The following is a 20364-nucleotide window of genomic DNA, read 5'->3' as shown; positions in this document are numbered from 1 at the left end:
GAACATGTGGTATTTGGTTTTCTATTCCTGCATTAGTTTGCTAAGGATAATGGCCTCCAGTTTCATCCATGTCCCTGCACAGAATATGATCTCATTCTTTTTATGGCTGCATAATATTCCATAGTGTATACATACCATGTTTTCTTCAGCTAGTCTATCATTGATGGGCATTTAGGTTGATTCCATGTCTTTACTATGGTGAACAGTGCTGCAATGGATATATGCATGCATGTGTCTTTATAATAGAATGATTTATATTCCTTTGCATATATACCCAGTAATGGCATTGCTGGGTCAAATGGTAGTTCCATCTTTAGGTCTTTGAGGAATCGCCACACTGTCTTCCACAATGGCTGAACTAATTTACACTCTCATCAACAGTGTATAAGTATTCCTTTTTCTCCACAACCTCACAGGCATCGGTTATTTTTTGACTTTTTAGTAATCGCCATCCTGACTGGTATTAGATGGTAGCTCATTGTGGTTTTGATTTGCATTTCTCTAATGGTCAGTTATGTTGAGCTTTTTTTCCATGTAATTGTTGGCTGCATGTAATGACTGTTCATGTCCTTTACCCACTTTTTTATTGAGTTGTTTGATTTTTTCTTGTAAATTTGTTTACATTCCTTATAGAGGCTGGATATTAGATCTCTGTTGGATGACTAGTTTGCAAAAATTGTCTCCCATTCTGTGGGCTGTTTACTCTGTTCATAGTCTCTTGCTGTGCAGAAGCTCTTTAGTTTAATTAGATTATATTTGTCAATTTTTGCTTTTATTGCAATTGCTTTTGGCATCGTCATCATGAAATCTTTGCCCCTGCCTATGTCGTGAATGGTATTGCCTAGGTCATCTTCCAGGGTTTTTATAGTTTGGGGTTTTACATTTAAGTCTTTAATTCATCTTGAGTTAAATTTTGTATATGGCATAAGGAAGGGGTTCAATTTCAATCTTCAGCATGTGGCTAACCAGTTATCCCAGCACCATTTATTGAAGAGGGAATCCTTTCCCCATTGCTTCTCTTTGTCAGGTTTGTCGAAGATCAGATAGTTGTAGGTGTGTGGTCCTATTTCCGGGTTTTCCGTTCTGTTCCCTTGGTCTACGTGCCTTTTCTTGTACCAGTACCAGAAGGTTGTTTCTGAGCTATTTTTCAAAGAATCTGTTCTGAAAGTTCTGTTTATTCATCCTCTTTCTGGCTGCTGCTTATCCTGGGTGTATTTATATTTCCTGAGGGTTTTGGTAGCTTCCCTTTATATGGTTAAATAAAATACTTTTTTTTTTATTATTATGCTTTATGTTCTAGGGTACGTGTGCACAACGTGCAGGTTTGATACATAGGTATACATGTGCCATGTTGGTTTGCTGTACCCATCAACTCATCACTTACATTAAGTATTTTTCCTAATGCTATCCCTCCCCCAGCCCCTCACCCCCACAAAGGCCCCAGTGTGTGATGTTCCCCGCCCTGTGTCCAAGTTGGAAATCATTATTCTCAGCAAACTGTCACAAGGACCGAAAACCAAACACCACATGTTCTCACTCATAGGTGGGAATTGAACAATAAGAAAGTACTTTCTATTTTTAGTTTGTAAGAGTTTTTATTGTAAATGAATTTTATCAAATGCTTATTCATTACATCTATTGAGATAATCTTGCAGTTTTCCTTTAACCTTTTTCTGTGGGGAGTTATATTAATTGACTTTCTAAGGGTAATCTCACATCCAAATTGATACATTTACCTTACCAGCATGTGCATACACATGCATACATATTCTTTTTAAGGTTTTTGTATTTATGTTTTTAAGTGAAAGTTATCCATAATTTTCTTTTACCATCCTTATCTGGTTTTGGTATCAATATGTTGCTAGTGTCATAAATGAAGTTTGGGTATATTTTACCTTTTTATATTCTCTTGGTTTATATGAGATTGGAATTATTTCATTGTTTGTGATATAAATATGTATTTTAAAATTTGGGGGGCATTTGATTAGTATCTGTATTGGAGTCTAAATAGTTATGTTTACTCAGTCTACTGACATGATCATTCTTGGTGCACCTTCCATGTGCCAGGTATATTATAAGTCCATTACTAAATTATTTTATTTGATCTCCAAAGTACAGATGAGGACAATAAATTTATTAGAATAAAGCTATTTGCTGAGGTTCATGCAGTTAGTAAATACTGAGGCTGGGATCAAAAATAAGTTTCTCTGATTTTAAGGCCTCCAATATAAACTCTGTGGCAAAGAGACACACACATACCCCATAATAAAATTTCTGATGGATTAACAATGGTAATCTCTCGGTAATGGAATAATAGTTGACCATCTGATAAACTTTTCCATCTTATAAACTTTTGTGTATTGTGATTTTTGCATGAACATTTATTTTAATATCACATTAGACACACACATATATGAAATTAATTCAAGGCTGTGAAGATTAAAAATTGAACTGACTTTCATACCAAAATTACATAAAATTATGCAGGCAAACTCCTTAAGAGCTCTTGAAACATGAAAAAATATGACAAAATTGTAATTCCAGCACAGAAATGCAATTACTTCAAGCATTTTATGGAGTAATTTATATACACCTTTGAAAAGTATGGAGGTTATAAATATAATAGATATAAGTATGGTGGAAAATAATGAGATCTGGAATCAATTTGGGTTTGAATCACAGTTCTGTAACTTACTACATTTCTGATCTTGGTACAATAAATCCCTCTAAGACTGAGTTTCCTCCTGTGCAAATTAGAAAAAAATACTTAATTAGGAAATATGCTATCTGAATAAAGTATGATCATGTACCTAAAGAACCTATTACATACATGCTCAAAAAGTTGTAGCAATTATTAGGCACCATTCACATTTCAGTCATAATTTGCCATTTATATTGCATTTCTTAAAAATTGTTATTCACAATTTACTTATTTTATGTCTTAATAGCATTTATTTTATATGTGGGATACATTCAAGTGCCTTTTGTTAACAGTAGAAGGATTTGGTCATGTTAATGCCCCAGTACTTAAATAATACTTAGAATTATGTCTAGATTATGTGATATGGTTTGGCTCTGTGTCCCCAGCCAAATCTCATGTCAAATTGTAATCCCCACATGTTGAAATGGGGGCACTGGTGAGAGGTGGTTGAATCATGGGGGTGGGCTTCCCCCTTGCTGTTCTCGCAATGGAGTTCTCAGGAGGTCTGGTTGTTTGCTGTTCTCGCAATGGAGCTCTCAGGAGGTCTGGTTGTTTGAGAGTGTGTAGCACTCCCACATTCATTCTCTCTCTCTCTCTCTGTCTCTCTCTCTCTCTCTCTGTCTCTCTCTCTCTCTCTGTCTCTCTCTCTCTCTGTGTGTCTCTCTCTCTCTCTCTGTCTCTCTCTTTCTCTCCTCTTTTCTTCCTTGGTAAGATGTGCTTGCTTCCCCTTCACCTTCTGCCATGATTGTAGATTTCCTGAGGCCTCCAAGCCATGCTTCTTGTACAGCCTATGGAACTGTGAGTCAATTAAACCTCTTTTCTTCACAAATTACCCAGTCTCAAGCAGTTCTTTATAGCAGTGTGAGAACAGACTAATATATGATGTTTTTATTATTGTTTGAAATTAGACTTATATAAGTAAGAGAAATTAAAAAGAATAATTAGTCTTCCAAAATGGTGAAAAGTCATTCCACAATTATAATTGACATGTTGATTTCAGGTTGTGGAATCATCATTGCAGCAGCTGGAATGTGATCCCACTGAAATAGAAGAATTCGTGGAGCATTTTATTTTTTTGAATACAATTTCCTCAAAAATATCTAAATTAGAAAAAGAGTACTTAACAATTTCTCAGCTATATTCTGTTGTAACCCATCACCAGATCCATATTTCAGAAGAGCAAATTGCCATATTCCAAGTTCTTCATATTAAGTTTAGTCAACTAAAATCATCTATGAAGTTAAGTATAGTAAATAAAGACACTGCTTTAACTAAATTCAGAGATAACTTGGAAGCATGTATCAGTGGTCTACGTGTTGATGTTAGCAATTTAAAAGCCAAGGTAAGTTTTTAGGTTTTTTCGGATTTTTTAAATTAAAAACTTGACCTTAGTCTCATAAGTCCAGGCATTTGGGTATTTGCTTTCAGTGGAATTTTGGCTAAACAATTTAATACAAGTATTCTTAAACTGGGATTCACAGACAGAATTTTGGTGATTTGTGAATTTGAATGGGAAGTAAAATTACATCTCCATTTTCACTAATTTCTAACTGGAACTTAGCATTTTCTCAACTATGAGTGAATGTAGGGAACAAACAGCAGCATGGCTGGTGACTTTTACCATAGGCTTCAAGAGACTGCCAAATGGGCTCATGGCATAAAAAGGACTAAAACCCCCTGAAATCTTTCTGGGCCAGTCTTTATCTTTGTCTGGGCAAAATGGTAATGATAGTTCCAATTTCACTCACTTATCAGGTAAAAGCCTAGATTATGTACTAAAATGCTTTCACTGCCAGTAAAACAAGTGTGTTCTAGACATACTGATTGCTGTTAGAAAGTCCTACTCTTATTTTTTAGATAAGAACTCCTCTTTTGTTATGTGCTGGTACTCAAGTGTCAACGGCAATGGAAATGATCCAGACTCTCTCAGGGGAAGCTGCAAGTTTAACTAACAAAGCTAAAGCATATTCAAGCTATCAGGATTGTTTCAGTGATTCTCAATCTCATATGCATTCTATTAATGTGGAAGAAATTACACAGATTGTGCTTTCAGAGATCTCTGACATTGAATGTGACTTGACTTTGAGGAAAAAATTATGGGAAGCACAAGAGGAGTGGAGGCAAGCCTCTTCGGAATGGAGGAATTGTTCTCTTCAAAGTATTGATGTTGAATCAGTACAGAAAAATGTTTCAAAACTGATGCACATAATCTCGGTATTAGAAAAAGGTAAAAATGTGTTTCTCAAATTTTCCCACCTAGATCTATGTACCAAATGGCCTTTGGACATCAAGAGCATTGTCCTTGGCTTGTTTCTTTACCTGTTCTCAGGGGTTGACCATTATGGCTAGAGCTACAGTACAGGAGTATAGGTAGGAATTTTATTGAAGCAAAAAAGAGATTAAGTCCTTGTCAAAAAAGTTTTATTAAGTAATTAACAATTTTTATGTCCTTTAAAAGTTGGTTCCCTGCATAGAACCCCAGCTACCTCACCCTGAGTATGGCCCTTCTTAGGGCACTAGTCGGAGATGTTTTGATGATAAAGGACCATCTGCATAATCATTATCTTTAGGGCAGTGGGTAAACAGTGTAATTTTTAGAGGTTTATTTTATTTTAATTATCAAATTTGAAATCTTGCCAATGCAAAGATACTGCTTTTTGTGAGAGCATTTCTGTAAGATCATATCCCTTTCCAAAAGGGAGATGTTGTTTCACCTGGCCAAGAGAATATCTTTGTATTTTTTTTAAAGACTTCTCCCCTATCACTCAGCTATACCTTAAACTAAAATTTCTTCTCCAGAAAAGCCAGAAAAACACTTTATTTCAGTTGTTTTAAAATTATGTAAGAAACATAACAATAGCACAGAAGTTTAGAAAAGACAACAATTGGGGGCAAATTGCAGTCTCTTTAACATAACACTCATTGTGTGCATCCCCTCTTAATATTTTGTTATATACATGCTTCAGAGAACAGTAAAGTAACAACTAGATGATACCTTCTTTTACCCATGGTTCCCCAGATAAAATCTTGCTGTTTGCCAAAGTCTAGACTGGCAAAACTAAAGTTACACTCTTGATCTTCTATTTAATCAGGTCTTAAAAACATATTACTATTTAATATGGCTTTATAAAGAAGCCCCATGTATACAAATTGGTTTTTTGAGTGTATGGGTGAAGTTTTCAGTTCTCCTGAGTCTCTTAACTTTGGCCCCCTCCTCTTTCTTTTACAAGTTGAGTAAAAAGGTTGTAAGAGTTGAATCTTCCACTCCATAGGTTTTGAATCCTGTACTTCAGTGGTTTGTCAGTGGCAGAGGACAGACTAGTGCTGGTCTGTGGCAAAGCTGTCACCTACATTTCCTACATTTTGGTGTTAAAGTATTTTTTAATGAAATCGTAGTGATGGTATATTTTTTCCCTTGATGTTCTTCCCTACTTACCAAAACTTTAAAAAACCCAAACCAGCTGAGTACAGTGGCTCATGCCTGTAATCACAGCACTTGGGGAGGCTGAGGTGGTCGGATCATTCAAGGCCAGGAGTTTGAGACCAGTCTGGGCAACACAGCAAGACCTCATCTTGCTATGTTAAGATGTTATTTAAATAAATAAATACCCAGAATCTATGACAGTCTTCTGAATGTTTGTGCTGTGTGTGTGTTTGTGTGTGTGTGCTCACGTGTGTGTGCATGTGCATGTGTACCCATTTGTCTGTATATTTATCATGTCAGGGAAAATCTGGGAAACCTGTGGTAGCTGGCCACTCCTGGTATCAAATTTTCTAAGATAATTTGGTTGTGATAGTTGGGCTTTAGTCACCAGTCCTTATAACTATTTCTCTTTATTTTAATGCATAGTTGATTCTCATGGAAGGGTGATGTTAATAAAGCTCACTGCTTCATGTTATTTTAATGTAGTTTAATAATTGATAAAGGAGTGTTTAACAAATTTTAAAGAAAAAAATCTTTTCTCAATTATTTTGTTTAAAAAATATAATGAACATATTGTAAGCCTACTGACCCATTGTCATTTATAGGTTTACCTAAAAGCGATATGCTGACACATCTTAAGCAAGTGGTAACAGAGTTTAAACAAGAGCTGCCTATCATTATAGCTCTGGGAAATCCCTGTCTCAAGCCAAGGCATTGGGAGGCTCTCCAGGAGACTATTGGGAAGTCAGTTACCCTTGATAAAAACTGTAAAGTAGAGAATCTTCTAGCTCTCAAGGTAAATAAAAATGGTTTTTTAAAAAAATAGGTTGAAATACCAGATGGGCCAATTTTAAATAGGCAAGTAAATATACAATGAATAGGAATTAGGAAAGGAAGTTTATGAGTGGCTGGGAAAATAATAGTACGTTTGTAGAATAATAGGTGATAGGAAATTATTTAATTGGAGATATTGGGTAAGCTATTAATTATTCCATTATTATTTAGGTGATTAAAAACAGTAATACTGGTTTTCATGTATGACAAATGAAATTAGTGCTTCATTATTTAACAGTACTACTAATACAGAACACATTTTATAGGAATGGAAATGTCAAAACCACTGTGTTCATTATATGTAAAATGAAAATATGTTAAGACATGTAAGAATTGCCCTACCTTAACATATATATAACTTGACATTATATTTAAAATGCATAATAAACAACTATTTGACTTTCCATGTAAGTTTTATAATAAAAAATACTTTTTTCAATTTTTCCATGATTAAAAATTTTCTATTTTCATGCCTAACTTGCAATAAACTTCATTTATGTTAAATGTTTCATGGCTGACAACATATAATGTAATCAAAACACGTATTTTATTCCTGTAATTCTCTACTAAATAATCTGTTGTAATGAGGAACATGGGCACTTTTTTTTAAAAGAATTTCAAAAGAAGAATTTTTTAAAAAACAACTTTCATTTTTAAAAATTAGATTATTTTTTATCACCAGCCCTAATCTCAACTTTCTCCTGAACTCCAAATTCACATATGCAATTTCCTATTCAGTATCTCAACTTATATGTCTAAGTTGAGATATGTCAAAAACGTATCAAAACATGTCAAAAACATTCACCTTTCATTCTCCATCTCCAAATTCTACTCTTCCTCTGTGTTTCTTATCTCAGTTGATGGTAGCTCCATTCTTCCAATTGTTTACACTAAAAATCATGAAATAATTCTGAATCTTCTTCACACTATTCATCGTATCTAAATATCTCATTTTAGAGCTTCCTAACTGATATACATGCCCAACTGATATACATGCCAAGGGGAATTCAGCAAGGTAGCTAGATGATGTCAGAGCATAAGAGCAAATACCAACAGATGAATTTATTTCAAATCAGCATGCATAAAATCTAGCACAATTTTAGTGGTATTTTTATTTCCAGTCTTGGGTTATTGGAACTATTCTTGGGTAAAGTTAGATAAAGGGTGAGAATTTTTCAGACTAAATGTAGCAGCAAGCTATAAAAGTTAGGGTAGATAGGTACATATGATAGCAGCTGGTGGCCTACATGGGGATGGTGGCCTGTAATAACTCAAAGGGTTCCAATCAGCTATTACATGTCTAACATTAATAGATAGTTTACAAAGGAAGTCCTATGCATTTTTTAGAGGGCCCCAATTAGGACAGTTTGACATGTGAACAAAAGTGAGCAAGGTCTTCAGCCTTTGAAATACTGCAGTGAGGAGTTAGAGGAACTCCTTCTTCTTCTTGAAGATAATTGTAATAATAGAAGGGATAAGAAGGCAATCAGCTGGTAATTTCAAGTGAACTCTAAGAGTTCCTGGATGATTTTGGTCATCCTGTAGAAATTTGACAATGTATCCAGTATAATGTAGATGCCAAAATGGACAGGATTTGGCCCAGAAACTCAGTCTTCATTTATTAAAACTTGCATTTTGGAGGATTGACCCAGAGGTGGTGGTCACGCTGCAAGACTTTCCAAGATAGGTCATATTAGAAGTTTTATTAAATGAATAAAGTATGATGGCTTGCAGTTATATGACAACCATTTTGTCCAAGATGTTGTGCAGGCTCTGAAAAACCTACCACATGAAAAGCATTTCATGAAGTAAATTAATAGCAAGAGCTCAATGGTATGCATGCGATGAACACTTATCAATCATTTTATGGTTGATAAGTTTCACTTTGGAAAGCCATATGCTTTATAATGAAGTTAGATAATTAATTACAACCGTCAAGATTCAGTTGAAACCACCCAGCTATTATCAAGTCAGTTGGAAGATCTGACTATTTGTCAGTCAGGTCCCATACTTTGACCATAAAGACTTGACAAGGCTAGATTCACTTCACTGAAATTTTGCTTTACACATTATCAGTGTCTGGATTTAGTTTTTAGCAATCTCAGAATGTTAGCATTAGGCACGAACTTTGATGGTTCTATAGTTCTTTATCTGCCTTTGACTGAATAATCTATGTCAAAAGGTAGGCTTCTTTTCCAAAACTGTTACTTAAGGCCATAAGAAGTAACTGATCCCACCATCCTTATAATTCATCTTTGGCAAGCATATAAGAGAAATGATGAAAACTAGTCATATATATTCATAATCCCCACTGAGTTGCGTTACTAAAACATAGGGATTGGGCATTATTCTTTAACACTATAGAGATGACATACAGGAATGGTGGCAGAGTCTTACCTACCAGCTATAAAACAATAAGCCCAACTAGTTAATTCTAAGATGTGTAGATGAGAAGGTCTCTGAGTATCTCTATTATAGTGAGTGACTCTGGAGATCTTATATCAGGATCTTGTCCTATAGGAATTGCAGGGTAGTGCACATGGTAAGAAGGTCTGTATATACTCCACTAATGTATTTTAAGAAACATGTATCCTGAAAGAAATGAGGCAAAGAAATGGAAGCCATGGAAATTGGGATCCATCAGAATTGCATTCTCTTACATGAATATATCCCAAGAATATTGTAGAGAGTAAAAGCATGTCACAAAGTAATTCAGCAGTTGGCATTAGGGCAGAGGAAAGAATGCTGAAGGAAATAATACCACCTACACGTATACAGAACGTATATACTCTTTATAACTGGCTAGAATCAGAGGAAAGTTGGAAATTTTCACTGATTATGAAAAACGTGAAATAGGATGATTTTAAAGTGCAAAGGGATATGTCGTGAAGGTTAGACCATAAAGTTGCTGGTAAGGATGTAAACCTAACTGGAATTAGATCTTCAATATTTTTGATGTGCCTTTCAAAACATGCATTTAAAATTTCCATTTTAGACATAGGAATTATTTGCTATACTGGATACTAAAGAATAATTTGTTCATTTTAGATGTTTCAGTATGAAAATGAAATAAATGATATGTCAACTTCAGCAACTAATGAAGCTGCTCTTGAAAAAATGCTATTTAAGATTATTGATTTTTGGAACATTACTCCTTTGCATTTAGTTCTTCACCACACAGAGATTTACTCTATCTTCATAATACCATCTATAGATGACATATCAGCTCAGTTAGAAGAGTCTCAAGTCATACTTGCAACAATTAAAGGATCTCCCCACATTGGGCCCATTAAGGTAAGTATTATGGCAAAGGAAAAATGTTTTCTTTTTCCATAGTTTTATTATTTTAATCTTTTGCAGTCTACAGTTTGCCTTTGAATTGTATAAATCATTCATGTACTTATATACAAATTACATTGAATATTTACTAGTTTGAATACCAAAAATAACTTTTTGTGGAAGCCTTAATTGTTCATGAGGAAATGTCAAAGTTTTATCTTGGCAGAAAAGATAAATTTAGATCATAGAAAAATACGACCTTATTACCGTGACTTTTATCACCAGTGTACAGTGTTCCCTGATAGTCCCTCACTGTGCAACCCCACATCTGGTAATATACCTAATAATTATTTTCAGATGTAAAGAAACTCAACATGACATGTAATAAAATAGAGATAGTAAGTAGCAAAATTAACATAATCATATACACACATATATGTACGTGCATCTATATAAATAGATGGGGAGAGAGAGAAAGTATATACACAACAAAGGGAACTCACATTATTTGTAGGATTTAGGGAAAATGTCAGTTAACTGAAACTTTGAGGGAAAAAACTCAATAAATTACAGAATAAAATAAACCCAATACACTTTATTCTTTAATCACATGCAGTACAAAAAAAATGAACAGCAGAAAAACAGCAAAAATGGCAGACAAAACAAAACACCCAAAACAATAGAAATTTAAAAGCAACCATCAGAATATACAGGAAATGTAATCTAATTTTTTTAAATTTAAAAGTAAGGAACAGGAGAAAATCACGTTTCAAACCTGTCACAATTGGCTAGAGCCCTACGAAAATGAATGTTTAAGCATTAAATGCCTCCATTAAAAATGAAAAGTGAATTTAATAAATGATAAATAAGCACATTCAAGAAACTGAAAAGAACAACAACAACAACAACAACACACACACACACACACACAGCCTTCTACTTCTAAGCAAGATGGAGTATAGGGACCAGATTTACCATCTGTCTTAGTCTACTTAGTGTTGCCTTAACAATACCACACACTAGATGATTTATAACAAAAAGAAATTTATTTGGCTTACGGTTCTGGAGGCTGGGAAGTCCAAGATCATGGGGCTGGCATCTTGCCAGGGCTTTTGTGCTGCATTATTATCTTATGGTGGAGGCAGAAGAGCAAGTGAAAGCACAAGATGGAGAGAGAAAGGGGGCTGAATTCCCACAATAACTAATCCATCCCTGTGATAATGGCAGTAATCTATTCATTAGGGCAGAGCCCTCATTATCTAATAACCTCTTAAAGACCCCAGATGTCACCACTGTTACAATGGCAATTGAATTTCAATATGGGTTTTGGAGGGGACATTCAAACCATAGCACCTGCTTGCCTGAAATAGCCGAATCAGACTAGACAAAATATATGGAACAATGGCTTTTGGGACACTGGACATCAGGCAATGAAGGACAAGGATCCCTGAGAGATGAGAAACACACAAGGTAAGTCCTACGATTCTACCAACTTATCTTCTTGAGTTTCCAGACCTTGGAGAGGGGAGATAGGGAGGAATACAGGCAGAGCCTGGCAGACTTCTGATATGAGGAGATGCTGTTGAAGGTCTGGAGAACCAATGTAGGCTACAGTATTTAGGATAAACTACCAGGGAAGATAAAGCTGCAGAGACAGAGATCTTCATAGATTTGTGGCAGGTCCCTACACAAGCATTCAGTAGACCCAATCAATGACACATGAAACTGCCAGAGGTCAGGGAAGCAACTACTTGAGAAAATTGGAGGGAACAATGCCTGGTGCTCACATAGGGCTGGGAATAGTGCCTGCATGCACGGTCAGAATAGAAAACCTCATAATTCATAAGCACTCAAAGAGTCTTGCCACAGTAATATGGAATAACTAGTCCTGAATTAAATGTTGCTCTTGTCCTCCCTAATAGATCTTAAAAGCAAGACCTAAAATGATGAAACTGTAAGTAATTTAACTGCACCCAGATCAAAGCTCAAGACTATAGAAATATAATAATATCCAGTACCCAATAAGATAAAATGTACAATTTCTAGAATGCCATCAAAGATTAGTAGACATGCAAAAAAGAACCAAAAATAGAACTCATGATGAAAATTTAACCAATGGAAATTGAATCTGAACTGACACAGTTATTAAAATTAGAGAAAAGGACATTAAAATGATTATACATTTATTCCATATATTAAAAAAGTTTAGAGAGAGGTACAAATATAAAAAATACCAAAATTAAACCTCTAGAGATGAAAACATTTACAATGTCTGAAGTGAAAAATACATTGGAGGAAATTAACACAGATTAAACAGTGCAGAAGAAAAGATTGGTGAATTTAAAAATATAACATTGGAAATGATTCCACATGAAACATAGGGAGAAAGAGAAATGTTAAAAATGAAAAGAGCATCAGTGAGCTGTGGGAAAGCTTCAGGCAACCTACTAGATAAATAGTTGGCGTTCCCCAAGAGGAGGAGTGAGACGGAGAAACAGAAAAAATTACTGAGAAAATAATGACCAGAAATTTTCCAAGTGTATTGAAAACCATAAAGCCATAGATTTACGCTTATTACATTCTTAAGCACAAGAAACATCATAATTTCTCAATACCAGTGGGGAAAATAGACAAATGACCAATACTAGGAATAGAAGAGGTGACATTACTACAGATTCTGTAGTTATTAAAAGGTAAACTGAAATATTAAAAACAACTTTAAGTTAATAAATTTAAGTACTTAAATGGGCAAATTCCTTAAAATACGCAAATTAATAAAGCTTGTTCAAGAAGAAATGGATAACTGGAATAACTATAATATGTACTAAAGATATAGAATTGATAGTTAAAAACGGTTTAAAACTTTCCTACAAGGAATAGTCTTGACCCAGATGGCTTGTGCAAAACTTTTATGGAAAAAATAATATCAGTTATGCACCAACTTTTTCAGAAAAGTGTGGAGAAAGGAATCCTCCGTAACACATTCTGTGAGGCCAGTATTACCCTGACACCAAAGCAAGACCAAGATATTATAAGAAAACAGGCTGGGTGCGGTGACTCACGCCTATAATCCCAGCACTTTGGGAGGCCGAGGCAGGCGGATCACCTGAGGTCAGGAGTTTGAGACCAACCTGGCCAACATGGTGAAACCTCGTCTCTACTAAAAATACAAAAATTAGCTGGGTGTGGTGGTGGGTGCCTGTAATCCCAGCTGCTAGGGAGGCTGAGGCAGGAGAATCGCTTGAACCTGGAAGGCAGAGGTTGCAGTGAGCTAAGATCGTGTATTTGCACTCCAGCCTGGGCAACAAGAGCGAATCAAAAAAAAAAAAAGAAAAGAAGAAAAAAGAAAGAAAACAACAGATTTAGAAAGGAGATATTAATAAAATAAAAAAAACCTAGAAATCAATAGCCCTCTTAAATATAGATGCAAACATTGTAAAGAAAAATGTCCAAATCAAGTCCCTTAATATATAGAGAATGTTGTATTATTACCAAGAGAGATTAACTTGAGAAATGCAAGGTTGGTTTAACATTCAAAAATCAATCTATAATTTGCCATATTAAACATAAAAAGAAAAACCAGATGATATTCTCAGTACATGTTAAAAAAATTTTTACAGAATTTCAACATTCATTCCTGATTAAAATATCTCTCAACAAATTAAGAATAGAAGATAACATTCTGAATAAAGAACATCTATGAAAAACATATTGTCCTTAATGGTGAAAGACTGAACACTTTTCCCCTAAGATCAAGAATAAGGATGTTCTCCCTTACCAATTCTATTCAGTGTTTTACTGGAGTTCCCAGCCAGTATACTGAAGTAAGAAAGAGAAATAAAAGATGTCTGGATTGAAAAAGAAGAAGTAAAATATTATTTATATTCAGATGCCATGATTACCTATGTAACAAAATCAAACAAAATTTACAAACAAACTAAACTTATTTTAGCAAGTTTGCAGGATACATGATTAGTATACAAAGTCAACTTCATTATATATACTGGCATTGAGAAATAGCATAAAAATAAGATATATAAACCCGAGAAAAATATATAAGATCTGTACACAAAAAACTTCAAAACCCTGCAGAGAGAAATTAAAGAAGGCTTAAAAAATGGAAGATACATTGTGTTCATCCATTGAAAGACCTAATAAACATGTCAAATATCACCAAATGGATCTCTAGATTCAATACAATCCTAATCAGAATCCTAGTAGACTACTTGTAGAAATTGACAAGCTGATTCTACAATTCTTATGGAAATGTAAAGGTCCTAAAATAGTGTAAACAATTTTACAAAAGAAGAACAAAGTTGGAGTATTAAAACTACTTATTCAGAGGCTCATTATAAGGCCAGAGTTATCCAAACAGGTTTTTTTTTTTTTGGTTTAAAAATAGACAAGAAAGACAGAGTACAGAAATAGACCCACATACATATGGACAACTGATTTTCAACAAATATGCAAAGATAATTCAGAGAAAAACCAGCCAATTTTTAAAGAAATGGGGCTAACATAATTGAACAATCATATGCAAAACAAACAAAAAACCCTTAAGCCACATCTTACAACATACACAACATTTAACACAAAAAAAGGATTATGGACTTAAATGCAAAACCTAAAACTATAAAACTATGAGAAAAAAACATAAGAGATATTTTTGTGACCTTGCTTTATGCAGATTTCTTCAATATGGCACCAAAAGCACTATCCATAGAAGGAAAATTTATGTATTAGATTTCATCAAAATTAAAAATGTGTGCTCCTAGAAAGACACTTTTAAGTGAACAAAAATACAAACCAGAGACTGGGAGAAAATATTTGAAAGCATACATCTGATAAAGGACTTGTATCCAGAATATATAAAGAACTATCAAAATTCAATGATAAGAAAACAAAATAATCCTGTAAAGAAATGGGCAAAATATTAAAATATAGACTTTACCAAAGTGGATATATGAATGGAAAAGAACACATTAAAAGATGTTTAACTACATTAGGGAGATGGTACTATCATGAGATACCACTACACACCTTAAGAAATGACTAATAAAAGATCATCCCAAGTGTTGGTGTGGATATTCAGGAATTAGAACTCTCACACACTGCTGTGCAGAATGTAAAATGTTACAAGCACTTAAAAAGTTAAAAATACATCTATCATATGATCCAGCTATTTCACTCCTAGGTATTTACCCAAGAGAAAGGAAAGCTAGGTTTATATAAAGACTTGTAAATGCAATGTTCATAGCAGTTTTATTTGTAACAGTAAAAACTGGAAACAGCCCAAGTGTACAACAGGTAAGTGATAAGCATTATCATACATGTATACATATACTTTGGAATACTACTTGGCATTAAAATGGAAATTAAAAATAAAGGAAAAAGATTAAGAGTGAACAAAACCTTCAAGAAATATAGGATTATGTAAAGAGATCAAATCTATGACTCATTGGTGTTCCTGAAAGAGAGGCAGAGAAAGAAAACAACTTAGAAAACATATTTCAGGATATTGTTTATGAAAATTTCTTCAGCTTTACTAGAGGCCAACACTCAAATTCAGGAAACACAGAGAACCCCTGTGAGATACAGTACAAGATGACCATCCCCAAGACACATAGTCGTCAGATTCTCCAAGTTGGAAATAAGAGAAAAAATGTTAAAGTCAGCTAGAGAGAAGGGGCAACTCTACAAAGAAAACCCTATCAGGTTAAGAGCAGACGTCTCCGTAGAAACCCTACAAACCAAAAGAGATTGGGGCCTACATTCAGAATTCTTACAAAATAGAAATTCCGACCAAGATTTTCATATCCAGCCAAATTAGATTTCATAAGCAAAGGAGAAATAAGATCCTTTTCGGACAAGCAAATGCTGAGGGAATTTGTTACCACCAAACCTGCCTTAAAAGAGGTCCTGAAGGGAGCACTAAATAAGAAAAGGAAAGACTACTACTGGTCATTAAAATACACACTTAAATACGTAGACCATTGACACTATAAAGCAACTACACAATCAAGTCTGAATAATACCCAGCGAACAACACAGTGACAGAATAAAATATACACATATCACTACTAACCTTGAATGTAAACAGTGTACCCCTATTAAAAGGCAAAGAGTGGCAAGTTGGATAAATAAGACCCAATAACGTACTGTCTTCAAGAGACCCATCTTAACTGCAATGACATCATAGGGTCAAAGAAAAGCATGGAGAAAAATCTACCAAGAAAACAGTAAACAGAAAAAAGCAGGAGTTGCTATTCTAATTTCAGACAAAAGCGACTTTAGAAACCAACAAAGATCAAAAAAGACAAAGAAGGGCTTTACATAATGGTAAAGGGTTCAATTCAACAAGAAGACCTAACTCTTCTAAATATATATGCACCCAATACAGGAGCACACAGATATATAAAGCAAGTTCTTAAAGACCTAGGAAGAGACTTAGATAATGACACAATAATAGTGAGAGAATTCAATGCCCTGCTAACAGTATTAGACAGATTATTGAGGCAGAAAATTAACAAAGATATTCAGGACCTGAACTTTGCACTTGATCAAATGGACCTAATAGAAATCTACAGAACTCTTCACCCCAAAACAACAGAATGTACATTCTTCTCCTATGTACATGGCACAGAAAACAATTCTCAGCAAACTTAAAATAGTTAAATCATACCAACCACACTCTCAGTCCACAGTGCAATAAAAATAGAAATCAATACTAAGAAAATTTCTCAAAACCATACAATTACATGGAAATTGAATAACCTGATCCTGAATGACTATTGGGTAAATAATGAAATTCAGAGAGAAATTAAGAAATTCTTTGAAACTAATGAGAACAAATATACAACATACCAGATATCTGGGATACAGCTAATGCAATGTTAACAGGGTAATTTATAGCACTAAACTCCCACATGAAAAAGAAAGAGCTCAAATTAACAATCTAAAACTCCCACATGAAAAAGAAAGAGCTCAAATTAACAACCTAACAATACAACCAGAGGAATTAGAGAAACAAGAGCAAACCAACCCCAAAGCTAGGAGAAGATAATAAATAACCCAAATCAGAGCTGAACTGAAGGAAATTGAGATGTGGAAAGCCATCCAAAAGACTGAGTTGAGGAGTTGGTAATTTGGAAAAATTAAGATACACAGACTTCTAGCTACAATCATAAGAAAAAAATAGAGAAGATCCAAATAAACGCAATTATAAATGACAAAGGGGACATTACCACTGATCTGACAGAAATACAAGAAACCTTCAGTGACTACTATGAACACCACTATGCACACAAACTAGAAACACCAGAAGAAAGAGATGAATTTCTGGGCCCATACAACCTCCAAAGACTGAACCAGGAAGAAATTGAATCATTGAACAGACCAGTAATGAGTTCAAAAATTGAATATGTAATAAAAAGCTCAAGAATAGATCACAGCCAAATTCCACCAGATGTATAAAGGAGCTGGTACCATTCCTACTGAAATGATTCCAAAAAGTTCAGGAGGAGGACTCCTCCGTGACTCATTCTGTGATGCCAGAATCATCCTGATACCAAAACCTGGCAGAACACAATGAAAAAAAACTTCAGGCCAATATCCTTGACGAACATGGACATACAAATACTAGCAAACTGAATCCAGCAGCACATCAAAAAATCTAAGCCACTCTGATGAAGCAGACTTTATCCTAGGATGCAAAGCTGGCTCAACATACACAAATGAATAAATGTGATTTATCACATAGACAGAACTAAAAACAAAAATCACATGATTATTTCAATAGATGCAGAAAAAGCTTTTGATAAACATTCCTTTATGTTAAAAACCCTCAACAAACTAGGCTTTCAAGGAACATACTTCAAAATAATAAAAGCCATATATGACAAACCCACAGCCAACATCATACTGTATAAGCAAAAGCTGGAAGCATTCCCCTTGAAGATCAGAAGAAGACAAGGATGCTATCTCTCATCACTCCTATTCACCATAGTGCTAGAAGTTCTAGCCAGAGCAATTAGGGAAGAGAAAGAAATGAAAGGCATCCAAATAGGAAGAAAGGAAGTCAAACTATCTCAGTTTGTAGACCATATGATTCTCTACCTAGAAAATGCCACGTATTTCTGCACAAAAGCTCCTAGATCTGATAAACAACTTCAGCAAAGTTTCAGGATACAAAGTTAATGTACAAAAATCAGTAGCATTTCTGTACACCAACAACATCCAGCCTGAGAGCCAAATCAAGAATCAGTCCCATTCACAATAGGCACAAAAAGAATATGATACTAGGAATACAGCAAACCAGGAAAGTGAAACATCTTTACAAGAATTACAAAGCTTGCTCAAAGAAATCAGAGATGACACAAACAAAAGAGAAAACCATCCCACACTCATGGATAGGAAGAATCAATATTACTAAAATGGCCATACTGCCCAAAGTGTTTTACAGATTCAGTGCTGTTCTTATCATGCTACCAATGACATTCTTCACAGAATTAGAAAAATGTTTTAAAATTCATATGAAACCAAAAAGAGCCCAAATAGCCAAGTCAATACTAAGCAAAAGAACAAAGCTGGAGGCATTACATCACCTAACTTCAAACTATACTTCAAGGCTACAGTAACCAAAACAGCATGGTACTGGTACAAAAACAGACACATAGAACAGTGGAACAGAATAGAGAACCCAGAAATAAAGCCACACACCTATGACCATCTGATCTTTGACAGAGTTGATGAAAACAAGACACAGGGAAAGAATTTTATATTCTATGGAATAACTGGCTAGCCATATGCAGAAGATTGAAACTGGAACCCTTCCTTTCAACATATACAAAAATCAATTAAAACATGGATTAAAGACTTAACTGTAAAACCTAAATCTGTAAAAGCCCTGGAAAATAACCTAGGAAATACCATTCTAGGAGCCAAGGCAAAGATTTCATAACAAAGTCACCAAAAGCCATTGCAATACAAACAAAAATTGACAAATGGGACCTAATTAAACTAGAGAGCTTCTGCACAGGGAAAAAAAAAACAAAAAACAAAAAACAAAAACCTATCAACAGAGTAAACAGACAACCTATAGCATGGGAAAAAATTTTTGCAAACTATGCATCTGATGAAGGTATAATATCCAGAATCTATAAGGAACTTAAACACATTTACAGGTAAAAAACAAACAACTCCATTAAAAAGTGAGTAAAGGACATGAACAGACACTTTTCAAAAGAAGACATACACATGGCCAACAAGCATATGAAACATTTCTCATCACTAATCATGAGAGAAATACCAATCAAAACCACAATAAGATACCATCTCACACCAGTCAGAATGGCTATTATTAAAAGGTCAAAAAATAACAGATGCTGGTGAGGTTGCAGAGAAAAGGGAATGCTTATACATTGCTGGTGGGAATGTAAATTAGTGTGGTGATTTCTCAAAGTACCTAAAACAGAACTACCATTCAACCTAGCAATCCCATTATTGGCTATATACCCAAAGGAATATAAAATTGTTCTATCATAAAGACACATGTATGCTTATGTTCATCACAGTACTATTCACAATAGCAAAGACGTGGAATCAACCTAAATGCCCATCAACAGTAGACTGGATAAAGAAAATGTGGTACATATATCCCAAGGGATACTATACAGCCAGAAGAATGAGATCATGTTCTTTGTAGCATCTTGGATGGAGATGGAGGTCATTTTCCTAAGCAAACTAAGACAGGAACAGTAAACCAAATACTGCATGTTCTCACTCATAAATGGGAGCTAAACATTGAGTACACATGGACACAAAGAATGGAACAACAGAGACTGGGGCCTACTTGAGGGTGGAGGGTTGGAGAAGGGTGAGGATAAAAAAGCTACCTATTGTGTGCTATGTTATTACCTGGGTAACAAAATAACCTGTATACCAAATCCCTGTGACATGCAATTTACTTGTATAATCTGCACATGTACTCGTGAACCTAAAAGTTATACAGAAAAAGGGAATGAACTATTGATATAAGTAACAATATGGATCAGTCTCAAAATAATTATGCTAAGTGAAAGAAGTCAGAACAAAGGGAATACATGTTGTATGATTCTGTTTATATAAA

The 20364-nt window shown here is 34.6% G+C and overlaps 1 protein-coding gene across 1 annotated transcript in view; it reads left to right on the top strand.

Annotated features, from left to right (window-relative positions):
• The window catches only part of DNAH14 (dynein axonemal heavy chain 14), a 507005-nt gene that overhangs the window by 129332 nt on the left and 357309 nt on the right, over nt 1–20364 (top strand). The window contains exons 19-22 of the mRNA XM_025393377.1: nt 3702–4043; nt 4559–4928; nt 6731–6921; nt 10008–10253. Of these exons, the coding sequence (XP_025249162.1) occupies nt 3702–4043; nt 4559–4928; nt 6731–6921; nt 10008–10253 (1149 nt within the window). The remainder of the gene's footprint in view (nt 1–3701; nt 4044–4558; nt 4929–6730; nt 6922–10007; nt 10254–20364) is intronic.

Source organism: Theropithecus gelada, chromosome 1 (genome assembly GCF_003255815.1).
Source record: "Theropithecus gelada isolate Dixy chromosome 1, Tgel_1.0, whole genome shotgun sequence".
NCBI lineage: Eukaryota > Metazoa > Chordata > Mammalia > Primates > Cercopithecidae > Theropithecus > Theropithecus gelada.
Note: the sequence above shows the minus strand (reverse complement) of the source record. Positions and strands in the feature narration are given on the sequence as shown.